Here is a 19,383-nt window from a genome sequence, read left to right as displayed (position 1 = left end):
GGTCAAAGAAAGCTTTACACAAAAGTTACGTATTTATTTAAACTCATTGCTGGGAGAAGCATCTTTCAGAAAAAGGGACGAGAAAAGCTCTAGAGTCATTGCAGAGAACTTTGTGGGTCAGGGAGTCATGAGAAATTCAGCATCATGAGAGCAGATGGCAGATGGAGACAAGAAGTTGGAAAGGTTACTTGAGGTCAAAGTCTGAAGCGGTCTATGTGCTATTCCCGGGAGTCTGGACTTTGTTCTATGGAATATATGCATCCATTGAAATGTTTTAAGACACAAAATCATGATTATTAATAGGAAAATAATTGGCAACCGTGAAAAAGATGGTCTAGAATGGAGGGAGAGAATGAGCTCCGGAAATTGGGTTATAGTGTTGCAGGAATGAGCAGTGCTGAGCTGAGCTATGACCAGAGTCGCTCAGCTGCTTTACTCTTGACAGATTCTGATGGTAGGTGTAGACCTTAGGAGGTCACTAATGCTTACTGATGTAATCTTTTTGTTTTGCACAGAGAACATACCCAGAAAAATTGCAGAAGTGTTGAACTCTGGGGGAAGGCCAGGTCATTTTAGAGCACCTATCTTATAGGTCATTTTATGCGGAAAGAAGAAGTGGTGAAATTACATATACTTTCGTTTCACTAGGAGAGGGAAATCTGGAAGGGGAATTCAGTCTAGCGAATTTACTTAAATCATTAGTTCCAGAAACGGACAGTTACTGGGAGAGCAGCTTTGTGAACAACTTTAAAAGTGGAATATAGGAGGAGAGAGCGTCAAGTCCAGAGAGAACTTCTGTAGTCTGGGCTACGACTTAGGAATGCCTCTCACTGTTTTCTTCTCTGCAGATGGACTGGACACGAGTGAGCTGCTGCCACTGTCCCCTCTTGCCCCACCCATGGAGGAGGAACCGCTGCTTATATTCGTGTCTGGTGACGATGACCCAGAAAAGGCTGAAGAAGGAAAAAAGTCGGAGGAACTCAGGAGTTTGTGGAGAAAAGCTATACACCAGCAAATCCTGTTGCTTCGAATGGAAAAAGAAAACCAGAAACTTGAAGGTTAGCCATTCAAACAGGGCTATGATAGCGTATGATATGATACTATAATCTAAAGGTGTCGTTTGTTAATACTATTCCCCCCGCGCCACACACACACTCAAACTCATTCTCGGACTGTATACACACTTTTACCAGAATATCTACTGATTAAAAATTGTTTAGTGCTATTTCGTGAGGTGGTTATGACATGGGAAGCTGACCAGCTTAAGAAATTTGCATTTTTGTTTAGCAGATTTAAAACATCAGACATCCTTTGAGTATATTTGGGTGATAGAATAATAGAAGGTAATAGAATGTATATAACGAAGTCAATGTGTTTAATATGACTGAAAGTTTAATATCATCATGTATTACTTTAAAAAAAAACCTTAAATATGAAAAAGCAAATTCTCTTCTTTTCGAATATGATTTTCAAATTTCAGGCTAATTGTATTCATAATATGATAAATATGCCTATTTCAAATAAATTATATTGTATCCATTCCAACTAATTACCTATTATCAAATCAAAGTTTCTATGTTTTGTTACTGTTTTTTAAATTTTCTATTTAAAAAATCATATTGAAATCATTAAATTTATAAATGGATAATTTATAACAGCTATTGTGCTATTTGTAGTGCTTTATTGCTAAGTTTATGCATACCAAATGCTTTAGAATGTGTTTTCCAGACTTTAAAATAATAATGTTATTTACGCCAGTGCTGATAGAATCATAGACAGGGAGATGTGCAGATGGTACCAAAATCTGAAAAATTTATTAATGCCATTATCTTGGGCAAGTCATTAACATAAAAGGGCCTTGTTTTTCACATTTATGAAATGAAAGATTTAGCTTAAGTGGGCCTCTGACTTTTAAGTTTATTGGAAAATGTATAATCTAGATTTTTCTCTGACTTGCTTTTATTATGCTGTCTTCCAAAAAAAGCCTTTTTTTAGTACAGGCAGATATTCACATTTCTGTGTTCATCGTCTGCCTTAAGATTCCTTTTACTATACCTATTGCTCAATTAAGTTTTTAATATTTTTTTAGTTTGCTAGGGCACAGCTATATTCTTTTTTTTTTTGCGGTACGCGGGCCTCTCACTGTTGTGGCCTCTCCCGTTGCGGAGCACAGGCTCCGGACGCGCAGGCTCAGCGGCCATGGCCCACGGGCCCAGCCGCTCCGCGGCATGTGGCATCTTCCTGGACCGGGGCACGAACCCGTGTCCCCTGCATCGGCAGGTGGACTCTCAACCACTGCGCCACCAGGGAAGCCCAACAGCTATAATCTTATATATATTATTGCTATGTTCTTAGCAGAATGAAAGGTACATATGATTTTTAAACGTCCTTAGGAAATAAATCTTCTTTTCTTTCAAGTTAAAAATGCAATTAATTGTTATTAACATAGCTTTTAAAAGTTTGATGTGATAAAGGGTATGCCTACTCAAGCCTCCATAGATTTTGAAAGGAATTGAATTTATGTTTTTTGTAGTTGATTACATCTTGAACTAATGCATAAACAGAAAAATAGGTTGAAAAAAGATGGTTATGATTTCCTTAAAACATTTAAAGCATGAAATTGTATTTCATTAACAGTTGGGAATATGTACAGTAGAATATTATATTAAATATTAATGGATAATTTTAGAATCATAGACTGAACTGGAGATTAGAGATTATTTAGCTCCCTTCTTCATTCTGCAGCTGAGTTAGTGACTGGCTTGGGAGGCTAAGGAAATTAACCTAAGGTCAAACAGTGGTGTACTCGCAGAACAAGTATTAAAACTCCAGTTTATTTATCACGGTTCTTGGGCTTTTTCCTAGTATGCCACAGTATTTCTCAACTATATGTGTTAATATAAGGGAATGGATAATACAAATGACTCTTCTGTGTATTATATACGACTACATAAATTGAAAGAATAAGAGAGGAGGTGACATTTAGAATATATGATCAGAAACCTCTGTCGGTTCTATATTTACTTCTGTACTTAAATAACAAACACAAAAAAATAGCTTAACCCATTAAAAATTTATCTAATGGGGGCTTCCCTGGTGGCGCAGTGGTTGAGAGTCCGCCTGCCGATGCAGGGGACACGGGTTCGTGCCCCGGTCCGGGAAGATCCCACATGCCGCGGAGCGGCTGGGCCCGTGAGCCATGGCCGCTGAGCCTGCACGTCCGGAGCCTGTGCTCCACAACGGGAGGGGCCACAACAGTGAGAGGCCCGCGTACCGCAAAAAAAAAAAAAATTTTATCTAATGGATAAGCATTTCTTCATGGTTCTTTGCTCTTGCCTCGTTAAGCAGGGCAAATATTAACTGCTCTTACTCAGCACTTCATCCTCAGGGCCTGTGACTAGCACATAGCAGATGATTATTATTATTTTAAATGAATAATCTAGAGAAGGTTGGAGAAAAAAAGAAATCTGAGGAAATTTTATTCTTTGTCCATTGTGGAAAACATCATTAATAAAGTTATATTTAGGATTGTATTTAGAATGATATTTGTTATTAACTTTTAAAAAATTACTTGATGGTCATAGAGAAATATAAAGCAAATATCGAGAAGCAAAGCTAGACTGTTAGAAAGCCATCTAGTGGTATCTAGGAGGAATTTTTTGTAGTGCGATTTATCTTTTGATTATATCTGGAATTTTCAGTAGAAATTTTTACTGGCCTGTTGGAATAACAGTCTATTGTAAGATATTTTAATTCTTTTGAAATGGCTTCAAACACTAAGTAAAGAGTAATACTCATTCTGCTATTGTTTTTGTGCTGTCGAGGACTTTGGATGCATGACAAAGATTTGTGTTGCAGCAGGTAAGGTGGTTGAGCCCTGGAGCTTGAATGGATACAGATTACTCTGAGAGGCTGCTGTTCAATGTGGTCCTAATGAAAGAGAAGAAATACACTCACATGTTTTTTTCTCCCTTCTCCTCTTTTGGAATCGATTCTTCAAGATAAAGACCAAATACAGATAGTGGTTTGTTTTATAAGCATTTCTTTTAATGAACTCTGGGCTTAGATTTTAGACCATCAAATGAGAGAAAATTCTGTATTATTTTGAAAAATGAAAGTAGTGTTAGCTTCAGAAAAATGAATTTTCCTCTTACTAAATTTTCCTCTTACTAAAAATGGACACAGGAATGTATAACCTACTGTTGTTAAGGGCAGTATTGGTAACTCTGGAAATAGTTATAAAAATGTATCAGGTTATCATGGTCAGATATTTCTCAAATCAAGGTTAGCATGAGGCATTGTTTGCTCATATGTCATATATAAAATACTAACATTTTAATGGTGTTAAAAGTGATGCAGGCTGTCACTTCTGTGGTTATCTATTACATTTGTCAAAAAATTGATGTTTCAAACATGGTTTGTTTTTTATGCTTAGAAGACTTAGCATCTGTAACATACCGAGTAAAAGCTCCTTAGGAAGTTATTCCTTGTTTTTGTTTTTTTTTTTACATGAAATGGCTCAAAATTTAAGAAACCTTTCGTGTATCCTCAGTGTTTTTTTTTTAAGTTTTCTTTTTGAGCAAATGTTATTTGGTATGGTTTTACAAATGCAGTGAAACATTACAAATACTGTGTTTTAAAAGCATATAGGTCTTACGTAAATTCTGTCTTCCTTAGCAAGCAGAGATGAACTCCAGTCCAGAAAAATTAAATTGGATTATGAAGAAGTTGGAGTATGTCAGAAGGAGGTCTTAATAACCTGGGATAAGAAGTTGTTAAACTGCAGAACTAAAATCAGATGTGATATGGAAGATATTCATACTTCTCTTAAAGAAGGTATCTTGGATCATCTCAATCAATCTTTTTTCTTTTTTGAAAAGCTTCAGAAATTTTTTTGATTCGTGCAGCCTAGGCATAATTTTCTCTTCATGCTTTGCCTATAAAAAAAGGAGAGGACTTTGTTTCTGCCTGTAGTTGGTGACTGTATTGGTAAGCACATGGTACTAATGGAGATATTCTGTCCCTGAGGAGACAGCAGGCACCTTTTCTACACAGTTTCCTGCCTCTTCACCAGCTGTTTCAACTCAGTGTTGTTGTTTGCCAAGGAAAGATCACATGCATTAGTACAAATCTTTGATCATATCCGTAAAAATATCTCAGGCTTTTAAACTTGACTCATTTGTCATTTGCTCAGAAGTGTTTATTTATAAATATATGTGTATATTCATGTACATGTTTGTACAGATATATATTATTAGCAATCAGTTTTCCTACCATCCATTCTTTTATTTATTTTAGAAAAACGCTTTTATTTAGCCTTATACTGCATTTCTGCTCTGTCATATAAAATGACTGATATTTAAACATCTTAAATTTAAAATTAAAACTAATATGTGAATTGCTTAGATGCAATTTCTGTGACTCAGATTAACTGTATTAAAATGAGAATCTCTATGATCTGCATAAATAAAGATCCCAAAGTACCCAAAATAACCTGATCATGAATCTTGTTTTAAAAGACTATGGTAATGTGAAACTGTTGCCCAATTAAGTTTAAATTAAAATTAATTTTGTAAGATGCTACACTTACAAACCTGATACATGTTTTTTTTCCTTGAAGATATGGAAATCCTAGAGATTTTCGCTGACTGCATTACTTGGGAGACAAAATAGTGGCTAATGGAATGTGTGTGAGATGTAGAACATACTGTTCTTTGGTATGACTCAAAGATGTTTTCGGGGTGTTCATCTTCCCATTTCTTATAGAACAGAGTTTAAACTTCTCAGCACTGCGCCCAAGGCCCTCCATGATCTCTCCTTCATCTTTCATCTCACTTTTTTTTTTTTCCGGTACGCGGGCCCCTCACTGTTGTGGCCTCTCCCGTTGCGGAGCACAGGCTCCGGACGCGCAGGCTCAGCAGCCATGGCTCACGGGCCCAGCCGCTCCGCGGCATGTGGGATCCTCCCGGACCGGGGCACGGACCCGTGTCCCCTGCATTGGCAGGCGGACTCTCAACCACTGCGCCCCCAGGGAGGCCCTCATCTCACTTTTTAACTTCCCCTGCCTTGTAGCCTGTGCTTCAGGGATGCTAACTACTTTGGGTCCCAGTCTGGCACAGGCTATTTCTTGCAGGGATGCTCCAGCTCTCCCTACCCTCCCTCTTCCATCCTCTCTACCTTCTCCCCATTTCCCGTTTCCTTTTCTTTCCACCTCATCTTCTGCTCCCTCCTCCTTTGTCCCCCTCTTTCTCTGCCCCTCTCAGGGCCTCCGTACATCCTTCTTCCCAAAGTGATTGCTGCCTACACTCCCAGCCTGGAGAATCGTATTATCTCTCAGCTCTCAGTTCAAATACCATTTCCTCAGAGTGCCCCTCTCTCCCCCAGTAAATTAGTTTTGTTTTATTATTCTTTCTCATGATTCTTTCCCTGTAATTGTGCTTATCATAATTTATAACTTTGTATCTATGTGTATTCTGTTTCATGTTTTCTCACTCCACCCCCCATACTCCTAGCACCTAAGAGAGCATCTTGCATAAGTTATTTATTGAATGAATGAATGAGACTAATTTTCCTGAGAATGGATTTATTCATCTCTCAGTGATGAGGTATCCTCAGTGCCATGCTCTATTCTCTGCTATATGTTAGATGCTCAATAAATATTTAATTAAAGTGAATTACTTTTTTGTAGAATTGTTACTGGATGGATAACAAGACAGCCCTCTCCTGTTATCAATGATTCATTTAATGGGCTAATGAAAGTTACCCTCTAAAAATGACTTTTTGCACGAGATCATTCATTCATTCATTCAACAAATGTATGAGTAGAGAGGTATATTCTTGGACTTCATCATACAGAGATGAAAGTATGCTAACTATTCTCAGGCAGCTCACCATCTAAGTGAGGAAACTAGACAAACATACAGTATAGTGCTAACTGTAATCCAATATGGTAATGGTGCAGTCTGAGTCACATAGCATATGAAAAGGGACTTCTTACTCCTAGAGATGTTAGGGAGAGTTTCTGCAGAAGAATGGTATTCGGGCTCATCCTTAAAAGACAAATAGGGCTTCCGTGGTGGTGCAGTGGTTGAGAGTCCGCCTGCCGATGCAGGGGACACGGGTTCGTGCCCCGGTGTGGGAGCCTGTGCTCCGCAACGGGAGAGGCCACAACAGTGAGAGGCCCGCGTACCGCAAAAAAAAAAAAAAGACAAATAGAGATACACTAGGCAATCAACTGGAGGAGCTTGGAATTTCATAAACGCAACAGTAGGAACAAGAAACTGGAAGTGTGAAAATCACCATAAGCTTCTTGTGGCCCTACACTGAGTATAGCTAGATACTTAGTATATACACTTAGTGTGGCAGGGAATGGGAGGTGATGGAACTAAAAAAAGGTAGTTTGGAGGTATACCCTGTAGAGGGCCTTAGAATTCATGTTCGTGAGCCTGAGTTATGCCTTTTGGACAATAATACTTTGAGCTTCTGCAAACTGTGACATTGCATCCCAAAGAGATCAGTGCCATTATACCTTTCTCTACCCAGCTGGAGCTCAGGAACCTATTCCATATCTAGTCTTTTTGGACTGAAAACAGTGAAATAAAGTTGGCTGCACTGTACAGAATTGAATTCTGTCCCTCCCAGTGCTGTATTTCATGTCCCTTGGCATAAAAAAACCCCATACTTTTAGCATACTCGAATTGCTTGTTTTGGTTTTCAAGCAGACTGGAGTTAGTGTTTCATTATACATGAATATAGCAATTACGCTAGCTGTTTTCTTCTCAAAGGCTGAACGATGTTCTGGAGCACTGCCTTCATACTGTACTTACCATTTTTATTATTTCGTTTTCTTGTCACCATATAAGAATGCTATTTAATTCTCTTTTACAAAGTTACTTTTTAATGACAGCTATTTAGAAATCAGAGTATGAATATTAGCATTTATTACCAGCTTCAAACCAAATAAAAGGTGAAAACAGGCAGTAATACATTTCAGTATTTCAGAATTTGGCCTCTGAAACTAGAGTTCTAAACTGCACTAGCTGTGAGCACTTGGGCAAGTTACTTAGCTTCTTTCTGCCTCAGCTTTGCCATCTGTAAAGTGTAGATAATAGTAATTACCTGCCTCATTAGGTTGTTTTCTGAGCACCTGTGAATAAATTAGGTGCAGTTTCTGTAATTACAATGCTCAGAAACTAACTGTCCCCGATAAATGTTGTATTAGCTTCTCAATCAGTGGTGGCAGCTGTTCTTGTTAATATTGCCATTATTATCCTTGTTATTTGAGGGTTTTCTTTTGCAAGACACCAGCTACAGGATTAAACTTTCAAAATACGCTTCTGTCACTACATCGTACTGTGTGATTATAGGGTGGAACGCAGGACAGTAGAGCTGCCTATTTTCATGCATTACACAGTTAATCAACTGTGATTTCGCACCTTCATTCCAGTGTTCAAGACCTTGCTTTCTTATCTCTTTGACTGTAGGTGTTCCCAAAAGTCGACGAGGAGAAATCTGGCAGTTCCTAGCTTTGCAGTATCGTCTAAGACACAGATTGCCTAATAAACAACAACCTCCTGACACATCCTATAAAGAGCTTTTAAAGCAGCTCACGGTTCAGCAGCATGCTATTCTCGTGGATTTAGGTATGTTTGCCATATTGATTATAATTTACAAAAGTAAATAATAGGTCCTTTTGTTGAGTTTTTGGGGGTTTTCTATTTGTTTTTAGTTTTGATAAAGACAAACTATTGGTCGGCAGAGTTGCTGGCTTTGTCCTTTCCTGAGGGCAAGTTGGCCTTATGTATGGTTGAAGATACCCTAAATGCCTGAATATAAAGTGAAGTTTTCATCCTCAGACTTGTCCTCTGAAAAATCTTGTATTTGAATCATTGTAAAGGTCATATTATTGGGTGCTCTCAGTTCCTGTTTTTCGAACAACTGACTTTTGTTTGGGATAGATAATTATTAGCTTGGTCAACACTGGTCTTGAAATAGGTTTAAAGGGGCACCAGAAAATTTAAAAAAGGTCTACTAAGTATTCCTGGACATATTGCTGAAAACAAGCTTTGGAGTAAGCCTTTAAGAATCAATACAATATGTGGTTATGTTGTGGAAATCATGAATACATCCTTATAAGATGAAAGAAAACTTAGCTGTCCTAATGTTATGTGCATTTCCAGTGGCAGCATCATAAAGTCATCCTTTTAAATGCTGAATTTCAAATAACTTATGGAAAGTAAAAATGGTGTGATTTTAAAAAGTATATGTCTCTAATTTTTCTCTAAATTAATATATTTTATTCTTTTAAAATATCTAACTTATTGGATTAAATATTGTACATTGACATTTGGATTATTTCATCTGTATTCCTAAAGGTTGATATATTTAAGGTGGCCAGATACGTTATTTGAGCCCATTTGGGAAAACAAGGGATTACTTTTTTTTTTTTTTATGCGGTACGCGGGCCTCTCACTGCTGTGGCCTCTCCCGTTGCGGAGCACAGGCTCAGTGGCCATGGCTCACCGGCCTAGCCGCTCCGCGGCATGTGGGATCTTCCCAGACCGGGGCAAGAACCCGCGTCCCCTGCATCGGCAGGCGGACTCTCAACCACTGCGCCACCAGGGAAGCCCGGGATTACTTTTTATTTGGGCTCATCTTATTTTAGGATATATAAAAAATCACAGGCCAAAACGGACCTCTGCTCCTTTTGGATGACAAACAGCTTTTGTTGGGAAAAGGCCAACTCAGTTAATAGTTTTTGAGCCCAATAGAATTGAAATGGAGAATTTTACAGAGAAACTGAAAACTTCAGTTTTTGTCCCGATTCTATCACTGAACAGTAGCTTTAAGCAAATTACTTTGCTTCTGAGTTTCAATCCTGTCTCTTAAATAAGGACAGTGAACTATGGGCCTCTGCAGATCGGTGGTTCTGTGACCGGAAATTGATAATGAGACTAGAAATTGGGATGTCGTATTTAGAGCTAGTCAAGATATCCTTAAAGAGACGGCGATGATGAGATCACATTACAGGGAAAAGGCTGGTCGGAAAAAAATGGAGCTAATGTCACGGATGGACGGTATATTTATAGTTTTCTGTAGCAAGCATTTTAAGTGAGAAAGTAAAATGATAATTTTAAAAATTGCTTATTTGACTTTGCTTGTAGCCATCTGTGTTTCCTCAGTGTGTTCTTGTTATAGTCTCATATCTTCCCGTTATTTGCTCTGCAGAATTAATCTTATCAGTTCCTAGGTGAAAAATCACTTTTAAGCATATCTGGTGGGAAACGTTTAAAAATCTGGCCTTCTTACAAGTTCTAACTGACATGAGTAATCATTTCACAAGGAAGTTAACATCCCCTTCATTTTCATGGCACAAGGAAAGTCCCGAAGCACTGTATACAGCTTTGGTGGTGAAGATGGGTTTGTTTCAGCATTTAGTACCAACTTTTTAGAAAATCCGGGACTAACTTGCTTGCTGAAGTGTCTCTATGGTAATTTTGTACACAGAGGTGAATTTTGGAGGGGAATTTATTTAAAATCAGCTTGACCCTTCACTATCCTTGACCTTTTTGGATATACTGAAAAAAGAAAAGAGGTCTACGTGGCTCATGGAAGTAGTTTAAGAAACAAAACCAAAAATATTTGAAACAAGTATTTCCTGAATGATAGGCTGAATGTAAAACAAAACAACCCTAGGAAAGTCCCTCTAGTGTCATAATACAAGAAAAGCAGGAAGGAGTCTGCTATGGACCACTAAGATTTCTTTCTAAATCATATGATACCTCCGGTAGAATTCTGATTTCAGTTAGCAGGTAGTTTTTATGTGAACTTAGAATTAGCCTTGATTTATAGTCAGAATAAGTTTTATATTCTATTCTCCTGGGATCTCTCCTGAATATGTCTTTGATTTGTTTGTGGAATTTTTTTTCCTAAAAAGAAGCGCTGGTTAGCATCAGATGTTTGCTCCCCTATCATATACATGGAGATGGGGTGATGGTCTGGCAGGTAGGACTTGGGACTGGCTAGAGGGACAGAGACTGTTAGTGAGAGGGGTGCTCCGAGCAGCATTCAGTGGTTTGGAAAAGAGCGTTTATTTATTCCTGGAAATCACTGGATTGCAATTTCACTCTGGTCTCCAAAACATCAGGTCATCTCAAAAATATTTTTCTTTTCTTCTGCAGGGAGGACATTTCCTACTCATCCTTACTTTTCAGCACAGCTTGGGGCAGGGCAGCTGTCTCTCTTTAACCTCTTGAAAGCCTACTCATTGCTGGACAAAGAAGTGGGTTACTGTCAGGGGATCAGCTTTGTGGCTGGAGTCCTGCTTCTGCACATGAGTGAAGAGCAAGCCTTTGAAATGCTGAAATTCCTCATGTATGACCTGGGCTTTCGCAAGCAGTACCGACCTGACATGATGTCTCTACAGGTGAGTGGCAGATCTTCACAAGGAATGTGTAACACTCTCACCAGAAATCTTAGCGGGAGCCCTCTTCTAAATTACGGTTAAGATTTAAAGAAATTTGGGCCCATTGTCTTGGAACTTGGATAAATGTAGAGGCGTGTTTTAGTTCATGGTTCTAGTGTGGGATTTGCGATGTTGCTAAACCTCTAAGTGTATGACATCCGTATGCAGAGTAACTTTTCCTTTGTTTCTGAAGTAAATAAATCAGCCATTCTAGTGTGTACTTAAGTCTCTGTTTCCTAAGTCTATGAGTTACCTGGAGAAAGTATCAAGTCAACTTTATTCACTTTTCCTTACCTTGTCAGTTGAAAAAAATCATAGATATTTTGTTTGAAATCTGAAAATATAATGTTTTATTCTTTGAGTGTATAAATGGCAGGTATCTATATCATGCTTCTTCATGAACTTTCCATGTCTCCCCTGCTTTATCTTAAGGTCAGACAGGCCCTTATAGAGGAAAAAGTGTTCAGAGTCAGCAGTACTTGTTCAGTCTGCTTTTCTTATCATGCTCTGAAGAAGCACCATTAAGATTTTTCAGTTAAGTAGGGTATTCACTGCCATGGCTGTATTCAACCTATTTCAAACTCCCTGTTTACACATTTCTCCTCTCTAGTTTAAACTTCACTTTCCTTAACATATTGTTTTCTAACAAAAAGTTTAAATTTTCTCTGTAGATATGCTATCTTAAACAACCACTACCTTGCAATATAAAGCTTTTGGTCATAAAAATATAAAGGAAGGCTTTAAAGGGAAGAATGTCAGGGTTCTCCTCCTTTGAAATGAGATAGGCATTATGCCCAGTTAGTCATAATGTTATGCTTTAGATAAGAACTAAAATATTTTTTAAATGCTTTTAAAATATACTTTTTTCCTGATTCCCAATGATCAGTTTTTACATTTAGTATTTCAGTCTTACCAATCCATGGACAAAAAAAGGACTTTGTTTTCACTTTATGAATATTATAGTAAGTGATATTTTCTTGAAAGGATGAGTGGAGAGGGAATGCTCCGTTTTTCATTACTTCTTCAATATGAAAGTTTTGGCAGGGAAATAGGGCTTTGCTCTCAATGTTGGGTTTCAGCTGTGAGTTCATATGAAGGGTGTTCACCAGGATACAGAAATCAAATACAGTGATTCCTAGTTGATAACTATGCATAGGTCTATAAACATTCCACAAGTGAAATAGTAATGACTGTGAAAGGTTTTATTTTTTTACTTTATTTCTAAACAGTTTACTGTATCATATCGGGTAGGAAGCATTGGTGCCCTTGTAAGGAGTTCAATAGGTCTGATTTTCAAAAATAACAGTTTGCGATCTCTCATTAAAATTTCAAAGAATGGGGCTTCCCTGGTGGCGCAGTGGTTGGGAGTCCGCCTGCCGATGCAGGGGACGCGGGTTCGTGCCCCGGTCTGGGAGGATCCCACGTGCCGCGGGGCGGCTGGGCCCGTGAGCCATGGCCGCTGGGCCTGCGCGTCCGGAGCCTGTGCTCCGCAGCGGGAGAGGCCGCAACGGTGAGAGGCCCGCGGACCGCAAAAAAATAAATAAATAAATAAAATAAAATAAAATAAAATAAAATTTCAAAGAATGAAAAGTATTTGTGAGTAGCATGTAGTCTTGGTTCATAAATAAAAGGGTAGATACAGCTTTCACTTTAAAAATGCAGTCATTTTTCAATTTAAAAATTCCTCATCCATTTGACATCATAAAAATTCATATAAACTGGATTTATACATTGATTTAATATGACCCACAATTACCAAGAAATATTTTCTGTCTATAATTATGAAAATGAAGATGTTTAAGAATCTTTGGGGGCAGTGTTCTTATAGACCATGAGATTGGGGACCTTATTCTGGGAAAGTAGAACTTTTTGATCTATAAAGTGAGATGCAACACTTTTCTACTTTCTAGAATAGAAAGTGTTTCTTATCCAATCAATATGGTGTTCAGAAGTGGAAGTGGCAGCAGGCTTGGGATCACTTGATAGGATTTCTTATTACCTGTGTGGTTTGGGGTTGGGCACTGCAGGCACTGAGCTTATCTGTAAAGGGAGGGGGTCGAGGTCTCTTTTAACTATGGCCCATCACATTTTGTGTCTGCCATTTTCTGTGTTAAGTGCAAAGCATTATATCTTTTTATCTGAAGTCTTTGGTCTCTACTTTTTTCCATCTTCTCTCTGCTACACTCTTCATCTCCCTTTCTCCAGTTCTGTCTCTTCCACGGGAAGATTTTCATGTTATGTGTAAGGTAGATTTGAAGAATGATTTATTCTCAGCAAATGGCATCTTATTATGAAAGTTTCCTTTGAAGGAAGACTAAATTGTGTTTTATTTGTCAAAAAAAATTTAATGTAAATACACCTTGATGGAAGAAATGTTCTTAACCTCTAGTTTAGAATGTAGGAAAAAAGTAAGGTTCTATAAAAAAAAAGTATTGCTTCTGTGTTAAGATCATAGCTGAATAGCTTTCTTTTTTTTTTTTTAGGCTTTCTTTTTATTCTGCTAATGAGACTTCTTTTATTTTTGAGCTACCAGAAATACCAATTTTTTTTATTGATAGAGCCCAGTATATCTAGTTTTGAAATTGTAAATGGCTTAAGGGAAATATATGATTTTTTTCCAACATGAGTTAATGAGATTATAATCTCTCTCTCTCTTTTTTAAATTTATTTTTATTTTTTTGGCTGAGTTGGGTCTTCGTTGCTGCGCGCGGGCCCTCTCTAGTTGTGGTGAGCGGGGGCCCTTCCTCCCTGTGGTGCGTGGATTCCTCACTGCGGAGAAGCTGTGGAGCAGGGCTCTAGGTGTGCAGGCCTCAGTGGTTGTGGCTCGCGGGCTCTAGAGTGCAGGCTCAGTAGTTGTGGCGCACGGGCCTAGTTGCTCCTGGCATGTGGGATCCTCTTGGACCAGGGCTCGAACCCATGTCTCCTGCATTGGCAGGCAGACTCTTAACCTCTGTGCCACCAGGGAAGCCCTCTAATCTCATTGTTTTAAGCCTCTTTGTTTGACTGCTGCTACGCTTCTTATTTTAGAGTTATGACTTCCTGTGGCTCTTTAATTCTTTCCTTTTACAGCTTGTGTGGAACCATAGCTTGCACAGATATGTGCTCCAGAGATCAAACGTTTGCTATATTTATGTCTAATACTTTGATTTTTAGTTTTGTGCTCTGAAAAACAGTTGTTTGTTGAATTCACAATATAATTGGCTATTTTTAAGGCATTTTTATAGAACTAACTACTTAAGGATGATATCTTCTAGAGAAGGAAGTTCTGCTAGATTTAATAAAATGTTGGATGTATTTCACACCAAAAAGTGAAGCAGATATAACTGATCAAGGACCCACTACTCAATCTGTTACTGTGTAGATAAAAATTTAAATTAAAGCACAAATCACAGATTTGTTTATTATTTACTACTGCTTTACTTTTAGCTACCCCAAGCATGAGAGTTTAAAAGTTACTATAAGCTGCTTATAATTTCTTTTTTGAAATATGAGTAATCAATTCAGTTGCCAAATAAAATAATTTCTTCTTTCAGTACTAGAAACATTCAGACAGCACTTTTTTAAATTTTTTTTGCGATATGCGGGCGTCTCATTGCTGTGGCCTCTCCCGTTGTGGAGCACAGGCTCCGGACGCGCAGGCCCAGCGGCCATGGCCCACGGGCCCAGCCGCCCCGCGGCATGTGGGATCTTCCCGGACCGGGGCACGAACCCGTGTCCCCTGCATCGGCAGGCGGACTCTCAACCACTGCGCCACCAGGGAAGCCCCAGACTGCACTTTTTGCTTTAATCTCCTCTGTCAAGAAAAATATGCTGCTGGAATACCTTGGATATTAGAAATCACAGCTCAAGCTTTTGGCTCCATAACCTTGGAAGCCTAACAGTATCTTAGCAGTGCAGACTGCCTGGCAAGTTCCATCATAGATCCGATGCTGGGCTCAGCAAAGAGAGAAGTTCTTGCTTCTGAACTGGATGTGGTAGATTCCTTAGAATGGAAGCTTTTCTGGAATTGGTCTGAAATTAGGATGTGCCTTCCATGAGAGTCCTGAGCCAGGGCAGTTCTGATTTAAATTCCAAAAGCAATACCTTCCTATATGAGGAAAAATTACCATTTCCGTGTACGTATGGTGATACCAAAACACTCATGATAGAGAAATGTGCTCCATAGCTGTAGATGGACTTACACTGACTTGCTTTATGAACTCAGTTAAATGAACTTGGATTTGTGAACATAATAATAAAATAAAACAGTACTGTGTAAGTACTGCATTCTAACGCATTGAGCCACTATAGCTAAAAAGAAATGATACAAATGAGCTTATTTACAAAAGAGAAACAGACTCACAGACTTAGAGAATGAACTTATGGTTACCAGAGAAGAAGGGTGGAGGGAAGGGATAGTTAGGGAGTCTGGGATTGACATCTACACACTGCTGCAAAGGAAACCATCAACAGGACGCAAAGACAACCCTGAGAATGGGAGAAAATATTTGCAAATGAAGCAACTGACAAAGGATTAATCTCCAAAATATGCAAGCAGCTCATGCAGCTCAATATCAAAAAAAAAAACAAACAACCCAATCCAAAACTGGGCAGAAGACCTAAATAGACATTTTACAAAGAAGATATACAGATTGCCAACAAACACATGAAAGGATGCTCAGAATCACTAATCATTAGAGAAATGCAAATCAAAACTACAATGAAGTTATCACCTCACACCAGTCAGAATGGCCATCATCAAAAAATCTACAAACAATAAATGCTGGAGAGGGTGCACTGTTGGTGGGAATGTAAATTGATACAGCCACTATGGAGAACAGTATGGAGTTTCCTTAAAAAACTAAAAACAGAACTATCATATGACCCAGCAATCCCACTACTGGGCATATACCCTGAGAAAACTGTAATTCAAAAAGAGTCACGTACCAAAATGTTCATTGCAGCGCTATTTACAATAGCCAGGACATGGAAGCAACCTAGATGTCCATCGACAGATGAATGGATAAAGAAGGTGGGACACATATATACAATGGAATATTACTCAGCCATAAAAAGAAACGAAATTGAGTTATTTGTAGTGAGGTGGATGGACCTAGAGTCTGTCATACAGAGTGAAGTAAGTCAGAAAGAGAAAAATAAATACTGTCTGCTAACACATATATATGGAATCTAAAATAAAAAAAAGAAAATGGTTCTGAAGAGCCTAGGGGCAGGACAGGAATAAAGATGCAGATGTAGAGAATGGACTTGAGGACACAGGGATGGGGAAGGGTAAGCTGGGACGAAGTGAGAGAGTGGCATGGACTTATATATACTAACCAATGTAAAATAGATAGCTAGTGGGAAGCAGCTGCATAGCACAGGGAGATCAGCTCAGTGCTTGGTGACCACCTAGAGGGGTAGGATAGGGAGAGAGGGAAGGAGATACAAGAGGGAGGATATATGTATATGTATAGCTGATTCACTTTGTTATAAAGCAGAAACTAACACACCATTGTAAAGCAGTTATACTCCAATAAAGATGTTAAAAAAAATATACCGTATGCTAACACATATATATGGACTCTAATTAAAAAAAAAAGAAAATGGTTCTGAAGAACCTAGGGGCAGGACAGGAATAAAGATGCAGACGTAGAGAATGGACTTGATGACACGGGGAGGGGGAAGGGTAAGCTGGGACGAAGTGAGAGAGTAGCATGGACATATATACACTACCGAATGTAAAATAGATAGCTGGTGGGAAGCAGCTACATAGCACAGGGAGATCAGCTCGGTGCTTGGTGACCACCTAGAGGGGTGGGATAGGGAGGGTGGGAGGGAGATGCAAGAGGGAGGGGATATGGGGATATATGTATACATATAGCTGATTCACTCTGTTATACAGCAGAAACTAACACAACATTGTAAAGCAGTTTTACTCCAATAAAGATGTTAAAAATAAAATAAAATAGATACCCAACAAGGACCTACTGTATAGCACAGGGATCTATGCTCAATATTATGTAACCACCTAAATGGGAAAAGAATTTGAAAAAGAATAGATACATGTATATGTATAACTGAATCACTTTGCTGTACACCCGAAACTAATGCAACATTGTTAATCAACTATACTCCAACATAAAATAAAAAGTTAAAAAAATACTACTTTTATTTCTCAAATATATGTGAATTAGTTATTAAATATTAGAGTAATAAAATTAAAGTTAGTGTATTTATGTACTCAGATAAATGCATAGTATTTTATTTTTCTTCTCCAAATTAACTTTAGATTCAAATTTATCAAATATCTGTGAATTAATTATTATTAGTGTTATAAAATTAAAGTTAGTGTATTTTATGTACACTCAGATAAATGCATAATATTTTATTTTTTTTCTCCAAATTAACTTTAGATTCAAATGTACCAGCTGTCCAGGCTCCTTCATGACTATCACAGAGATCTCTACAATCATCTTGAAGAAAATGAAATCAGCCCCAGTCTTTATGCTGCCCCCTGGTTCCTCACATTGTTTGCCTCTCAATTTCCATTAGGATTTGTAGCCAGAGTTTTTGGTAAGAGATGCTGATGATCCAGTGAAACAGTGTTATTTATTCCAAGGGATATACTTCTAGCCATAAGGTGCTCCAATTGTTTTATCAAGCATTACACAGAATCGCAAATTGCTAGTGGAATTTAGTAAATAAGCCTGGCTCTGTTCTGAGAGTAATTTGAAGCCATATTGGTCTTAAATAAAATTGAAATTCAAAGCGAAAGAAGAATTGAGCTTCTTTATTTGAGTAAGCTGTAATGGAGTTCTTATTTTCTTTTATACCTGAAAAATCACAGTATAATGAATTAAGGATTTACTCTGTATGATTTTTTAGATTTTTAAACATATCTTTACTACCTCTTTTTATTTTCCTTCCCCACTGTCCTCTTCAACCTGGATTCAAAACACAGAGAAACATGTTCTCTAACTGGGTTAACAGAAGTACATTTTCCAATGTTGTTTCTAATGGCATTTTGGTTTTTTTTTTTTTTTTTTTTTTTTTTGCGGTATGCGGGCCTCTCACTGTTGTTGCCTCTCCCGTTGTGGAGCACAGGCTCCGGATGCGCAGGCTCAGCGGCCATGGCCCACGGGCCCAGCTGCTCCGCGGCATGTGGGATCTTCCCGGACCGGGGCCCAAACCTGTGTCCCCTGCATTGGCAGGCGGACTCTCAACCACTGCGCCACCAGGGAAGCCCTACAGTGTCTTTCTTATTGGGGGCTGTGGTTTTAAAGGTTAAACACTGCATTAGCACTAATACAATTTATAGGCAAAGTGCAGCAAAAGAGTATAACCGAGATGCACGGAATCAAATGTTTATCAAATTTCTCTTCTTGAGTATACACGATTGCTTTTCTCCAGGGAAGTTTTCTTTGGAGCTTGGGTTCCTATTTATGGGTCTTCTATAAATCTTGTCATTTATATATTTGCTTCTCAGAAAATAGCTTATCAAATCAAAATATTTAGGGTATCTCTAAATATTTACAGTATCTCTCTTTGATCTACCCTTGGAAGCTTGATAACAGAATTCAGGAAACAAATCTCCCCAGTCGTCTGTTTTTTGCTAAGAGAATATGAATGATGCTGTCAGCTCTACGACAGGTGCTCCATTCTTTTCTTAGAATTTAGTGAAGAATAGAGACTGTCAGCAAAGGGAAAGATGCATGAGCAAGAAGAATGACCATGTTTGAAGTAATTGTTCCACGATTCCCTCATTTTTAACGACCCCCTCTTTATTATTGATTGTGGAATGGCATGGACTGAGAGGAACGCTCATACAAAAGTATTTAGTACTTTTGAAAACTATTGCATGTTTGTATTTGTTAGGAAGCAAAGTTCAGGGTTAGGGTAGCTTTTCTTTTTCTCTTCTGATTTAGGTTATATACTGG

The 19,383-nt window shown here is 38.3% G+C and overlaps 1 protein-coding gene across 1 annotated transcript in view; it reads left to right on the top strand.

The window, feature by feature from the left end:
• The window catches only part of TBC1D4 (TBC1 domain family member 4), an 88,591-nt gene that overhangs the window by 60,558 nt on the left and 8,650 nt on the right, over positions 1-19,383 (top strand). Inside the window, exons 12-16 of the mRNA XM_059995632.1 lie at positions 849-1,058; positions 4,678-4,836; positions 8,484-8,642; positions 11,181-11,425; positions 17,860-18,019. Of these exons, the coding sequence (XP_059851615.1) occupies positions 849-1,058; positions 4,678-4,836; positions 8,484-8,642; positions 11,181-11,425; positions 17,860-18,019 (933 nt within the window). The remainder of the gene's footprint in view (positions 1-848; positions 1,059-4,677; positions 4,837-8,483; positions 8,643-11,180; positions 11,426-17,859; positions 18,020-19,383) is intronic.

The sequence above is a fragment of the Delphinus delphis genome, chromosome 18 (assembly GCF_949987515.2).
Source record: "Delphinus delphis chromosome 18, mDelDel1.2, whole genome shotgun sequence".
NCBI lineage: Eukaryota > Metazoa > Chordata > Mammalia > Artiodactyla > Delphinidae > Delphinus > Delphinus delphis.
This window is presented reverse-complemented; position numbering and strand designations above follow the sequence as displayed.